General features: G+C 38.6%; 1 protein-coding gene across 8 annotated transcripts in view; it reads left to right on the top strand.

The window, feature by feature from the left end:
• Positions 1-5,380, top strand: part of FAM221A (family with sequence similarity 221 member A) — a 30,947-nt gene extending 25,567 nt beyond the window's left edge. For 4 of the 8 annotated variants that reach the window (XM_079149375.1, XM_079149370.1, XM_079149369.1 and 1 more), the window contains one exon: positions 5,019-5,380. In XM_079149375.1, coding sequence (XP_079005501.1) covers positions 5,019-5,114 — 96 coding nt within the window. In that variant the 3' untranslated portion in view covers positions 5,115-5,380. Of the gene's footprint in view, positions 1-4,304; positions 4,430-5,018 lie in introns of all 8 variants that reach the window. The other 4 variants (XM_079149376.1, XM_079149373.1, XM_079149371.1 and 1 more) reach the window with 2 other exon arrangements.
• Positions 5,381-6,000: the final 620 nt, after the last annotated feature.

Genomic DNA, 6,000 nt, shown 5'->3' on the forward strand with positions numbered 1-6,000 from the left:
AAAAATCTGCTGATATCTGTATTGGTTTCCCCCTGAATGTAATTTGGTTCTTTTCTCTCACAGCCTTTAAATATATGTCTTTATTTTGTATGTTAGGTATTTTCATTATAATGTGCCTTGGTATGGGTCTGTTGTAATTCTGTATATTTGGAGTCCTATAAGCCTCTTGTACTTGGTTTTCCATTTCATTCTTCAGATTTGGGAAATTTTCTGATATTATTTCATTGAATAGATTGTTCATTCCTTTGGTTTGTTTCTCTAAGCCTTCCTCAATCCCATTAATTCTTAAATTTGGTCTTTTCATAATATCCCATAATTCTTGTAGATTCTGAGCATGATTTCTTACCATCTTCTCTGTTTGTTCAACTTTGTTTAAGGTTAAATATTTTGTCTTCAATGTCTGAGGTTCTGTCTTCCAGGGGTTCTATCCTATTGGTTATGCTTCCTATGGAGTTTTTAACTTGGTTTATTGTTTCCTTCATTTCAAGGATTTCTGTTTGTTTTTTTTTTCAGTATCTCTAACTCTTTATTGAAATGATCTCTTGCTTTTTGTATTTGCTCTTTTAACTGTTGATTGGTGCGATCATTTAATGTCTGCATTTGCTCTTTCATCTCCTCCTTCAATGTCTGCATTTGCTCTTTCATCTCTTCATTTGCTTCCCTGATTGTTTTAATTATGTACATTCTGAACTCCCTTTCTGACATTTCTTCTGCTGTGCTGTCATTGGGTTTTATTGATATAGTATCTAGGTTTGTTTGGGACATTTTCTTCCCTTGTTTTCTCATATTGGTCAGATATCAGTGGGACTCTGAGATAGTGCAGATTTCCTCTATTGGCTTATAGTGTCCCTTTAGATTTCCAGTGTATCACCTCCCAGCCTTCAGTAGCCTGAAGTCTTGGAGGCACTTGATAATGCAGTGTTTCCGAAGAAAGCTGCCCCTAGCCCACTACTGGTTCCAGGGCTTGGAGCTGGCTCTGTGCAGAAAGGCTCTCACTGGGGGGCCTGTTCCGAGAAGCTGGCCTTGGAAGGAGCCTGCCGCCGGAGGGAGCAGGGCTGCTTGGAGAAGTCTCTGGCTGCCCTGCCCTGGTCCCAGAGGCTGCCTGCAGGCCGGAACTTGCCGCTGGCTCTGTGACTTGGAGCTGGCTCTGTGCAGAAAGGCTCTCACTGGGCAGCCTGCTCCGAGAAGCTGGCCATGGAAGGAGCCCGCCGCTGGAGGGAGCACGGCTGCCTGGGGAAGACTCTAGCTGCCCTGCCCTGCTCTGAGAAGCCGCCCCTGTCCGGGCCTGCCGCCTGGGCCGAGCTTCACCCGGTGGGGGAGACTCACCCCGTGACTCTTTGTTAGTCTGAGTCTCTCAATGTCTCCCCTTCTTGAATCCTGGGTTCTGGAGCAACAGGAGATGCAGTCACCCTCTAGTCCACCATCTTGGATCGCCCCCAAACCTTTCCATCTTTACAGAAAATTCTTTTGGGCAGCTCTGGCCAAACGTTATCTGTTTGTTTGGACTGCTGTTACAAAATCCCATAAACTGAGTGGTTTATGAACAATTTTATTTCTTAGTTTGGGAGGTTGGAACGTCTTAGATCTAGGTGTGTGCAATTTCAGTGTCTGGTGAGGGCTGCCTTCTGGTCCGTAGATGGCGCCTTCTCATTATGTCCTCACATGGTAGAAAAGGCAAGGCAACTCTCTGGGGCCTATTTTATAAGGGCACTAATCCTATTCATGAGGTGCTAGCTCTCATAACCTAATCTTTGTCCATAGGTCTCACCTCCTAAGTTTCATTATATGAATTTGGGAATGGAGGGCAGAAACATTTAGACCATAACAAAGAGAAAAGAGCTACTAGTAGGAGGACATCAGGGAGGGACATGAAATGGTCAGAGTGATTAAAAAAAAAAGACTGTTTTTGCAGCCTCATTAAGGGTAGGGCTTATAATGAAATTGATCTTCATTCTTGAAACACACACATTCACAGTTTAATTTCAATTTTTCTTGGTTCTGGAACTCTTTATGTCCTCCAGAGGCGTGGGTAGTATGACTATATTGAAAACATGCCAGTGGTATCTGCTTGTGGGAAGATAATGAAAGGAGTTCTTATTTATGGATGTTTTAAAGGATATTTCAGGCCCATTCAGATTGCAGTAAACCTGGAATTTACAGATTTATGAGATGTAGTTCATAACTCTCCAGCCTGTGTGATTTATGGACTTATGAGACAATTTATAAATTGTCTAGCCTGTGTGATTAATGGTGTGTAAAAACGAAGAAGCCCCAACCTCAATGATTTCCTCTGAGTTGACATGTATCGTACACATCCTTAGTCCTTGTCTTTTACTTCAAAACTGTTGAGAGAAAAGGGACCTTAGAAAACTGTGTCTCATCATTCAGGGTCCCTCTCAAGAGCAGTGCTATTTGGGTATCTGGGTTTTACTTCTATCCTTTGCCAGTCACAGGTAACATCTGGTGTGGGAAGAATCTTATGATTACTGTAACTTGACTTGGACAATTATAGCCTTTGTGGTAACATGGTTTACCAGCTACTTTCAGAGGTTATTGAAAAGTTGCTTCTTTTATATATCAAGTCAATTTTTTTTTTTTCTGCTGTGAAGATGCTTGTTCTCATTTCCCCAAGAAAGGAGATTTTGTTAAGGAAGTAAGTATCAAAGATCTACTAGGTGCAAGGCACTCTATGCAGGAAATAAATTTTTGGGGAGTAGTAGGAGAAGGTGCTACTTAGAACTCTAGATGAGTGTATTTAGTACTATTTAAGTGAACAAACACTGCTTTTGTTTGTTGTTTAGCATGTTTGCTGCATTTAAGAAAAAAAGTTAATATAGTTGGACATGGTGGTACACACCTGTAATCCCAGCCACTTGGGAGGCTGAAGAAGGAAGATTGCAAATTTGAGCTCAGCCTCAGCAACTGAGTGAGACCTTGTCTCAAAATAAAAATAAAAATAAAAATAAAAAAAAGGACTGGGGATGTGACTCAGAAGTAAAGTGACACTGGGTTCAATTCCTAGTATTCCTCCTCCTGCAAATCTAACATTTGGCTTTAAATGAGAGGGAAAAGGGAGCAGCAATTGTTGACTACGTATTAAGTGCCTATATCTTTATATATATTATCTTGCTTATGCCTTCAGAATAACTTTGAGAAATAGCTATTACTGTGTCTTTTTTTTTTTTAAACAAATGAGAAACTGTTGGTTAAATTACTTGCCTCAAATTCTTAATAAATGGAAGAGGTAGAACTCAAATATGTTCTTTTGTAATTTGCCTTAGAGTAGAGTGTCCTTTGGAGGTCCTTCATATGACCTGTTGACTGATAGCAGTGTGAAAGTGATATGAATGCATGGTTCCTGAATGAGGTTGGTCTCAAAGATGAGAGAAAAAATGAAGAAGAGCTGGAGGTTAGATTTATTACTTTAAAAATTTTTTTTTTTATTTTTACAGACTGCATTTTGATTCATTGTACACAAATGGGGTACATCTTTTCGTTTCTATAGTTGTGCTCAATGTTTATTACTTTTATTATTGGGAATTTATAACTTTGATTTGATAGGATTGGATAGACTAGTTTTTCCAGGTCCCTCCTGGTTTCTTCATACTATCCCTCCCAGTTTGGAAACTAGGAAGCCCTGTTTCCACTTGCCATGCCCTTTATTTTCTGTCCCTTTCTCTTGCCTATGGAAATTGGGGTATGTGAATATGAGTGATGGTAAGGAGCATGTGGGCTTTGTGTTCTTTGGTGTCTTTGATCCCATAGAAAAGGTTTATATGTGTTTAAATGTTAGAAGGCCACTTTGGGAATGTATGCTGCTTCATTGCTTTAACTCCACTGGAGGCGGACAAGGTCTTCAGGAAGAACACTGTGGGAATATGGAACCAGAATTATGGGAAAGCATTCTTAAAGGGGTCCAAGTTTCAGAGATAGTCCAGCTGGCTTAGGCACATTCTCTAATTGTAGGGAATGTGCACAGGCTGATGTATAGGTTGGATGTATAGTTAGGTTTTTAAGTATTAAAAAAAATTAGTAACAATTCAAATTAATTTATCCTCTTTTCTAAAGCAATATTTATTTATATATTTTTATTAAAATGCTTCTTTAAAGTTAAAATCAAACTTTTTAAAATTATGCAATCATGTCCCTTTAATGATCAGATTTTGACTTTAGTATATGGCAGCTTATTAACTGTGTGGTGTGGCTGTGATAAAGAAGGCATGGGTCCAAATGAGGTATGTGCAGTCTTTTGTTCTTAGAATGGTCTACAAATTGCTATATAAATAAATGTTTTAAATTTACAGATAAAAATGGAAAAGGCTGCTAAGATGAAAGGAAAATCTCCATTGACATCAACTACAAAACCTTCATGAAGGCTATTGGACAAGTTAAAACCATTAGGCAAATATGTCTTTTTGTTTATTTAAATGTAAGAATAAAATTTATATTCTTTCACATCATATGCTTTTTTATTGTGTGAATTTTTTGAATGTTTTCTTAATTTGTTGAAAGGAGAAATTCCTTATATTATTTTGACAAAATTAATGATTTACTACTATATATACACTTTTTTTCTGTCTTAGGAAGGGAAGTTAGATTATTCTGACATAAGTCAAATCCTGAAAATGCAGTAGTTTTAGTCTATTATAATTTAACTTTTCCTGCCTATTTAAAAAATTAAAGATGTTATCAAGGTTTTTAACAAATGGGTCACTTTCTCATTCAAAATTGTAGGTTAAAACCATTAATTTTTTTCTTTTTCAAGTTTCAGAATGTTGATTTATGTTTTTAAATAAAAGATTTTAGAAGTATGCAATAATTTTCTAGAGATAACCACTGATTTTTTTTTTTACGTTGTTAACGACCCGATGTATAAAGCTACATTGGATATTACTTGTGTGGCACTTCAAATCCTCTTGACCTCACTTCATACTCCACTTCCAGCAGCCTTCTGACAACTACACATGGAAGCCATTTGATGACACCTTGTCTTATGGCTCTCCTGCTTTCTTCCACAGGGATCCTCTGACACTGGCGTGGGATGTCCACTGGAACCCCTCTGCATCATCCATGTGCAGTCCAAAGACATGGGGGAGTCAATAACCTTCCCTTGACTAAATGGGAGGTAGAAGGCTAATATATAAATGGAACTGATAGGAGGCAGGGGACCACTCTTATGCCCCCCTTCTGCCCCTTTCATCTGCCGGTTAGGCATTTCTGAGATGCATTTCATAAGCTTCTTCAGAAATTCTGTTGGGCAATTACCCATAGCACTGCCCAACTCAGTAATACATTTTTATGTTAGCTTTCTCTTTTTCCTTTTTCTACTTCCCCATCCCTACCTTGGGCTCCCTGAGATCAATTTCCAAATAAGTTATCTGTGTGTGAACATTTGTCTTAGGCTTTGCTTTTGGGTTGGGGATAAACTTGGGTCAAGATAGATGGTACCAAGAATGGCTTTAAAACAAACACTTTATCTGAGGAAGTTGCATTACAGTCAGGTTGGAATTCTGTGACTGGATCAGTTACTGGATCAGTTACTGCAGTGGATGTGGATCAAGTGTGGGTAGAAACTGAAGTGTAAGATTATACAGTGGCTGTGACATTATAGTGGAATGGTATCAGGGGGAATTATAAAAATGGAGGTGTTTGTCAGCTATTGTTAACTGCTTTGGAAACCTCAAATAAAGAAAATGACATAGGCTTATGTTAGCCACTTAATTCCAGGCATGCTATGAAAGTCATGGTCCTGCTATAGCATTGTTTAAGGAAAAATCTCATCTTCTGCTGATATAAGGCAGACTGCTGATGATCAGGTCCAAATATAACTGTAAAGGCAGTAAAACAGCAAAGGAAATTGAATGCCCAGCTTTGATAGTCTTCTCTAACAGAGTAAGCATGCTGAAAGGAAGGGAATGAATCTTAATTTTGGGATGAGAAACTGGAGAACCTGAGAATCTTGGACCCTCAGGTTCTTCTGAACTGGCAGGAGTGGCATCC

Source organism: Sciurus vulgaris (genome assembly GCF_902686455.1).
Source record: "Sciurus vulgaris genome assembly, chromosome: 8".
NCBI lineage: Eukaryota > Metazoa > Chordata > Mammalia > Rodentia > Sciuridae > Sciurus > Sciurus vulgaris.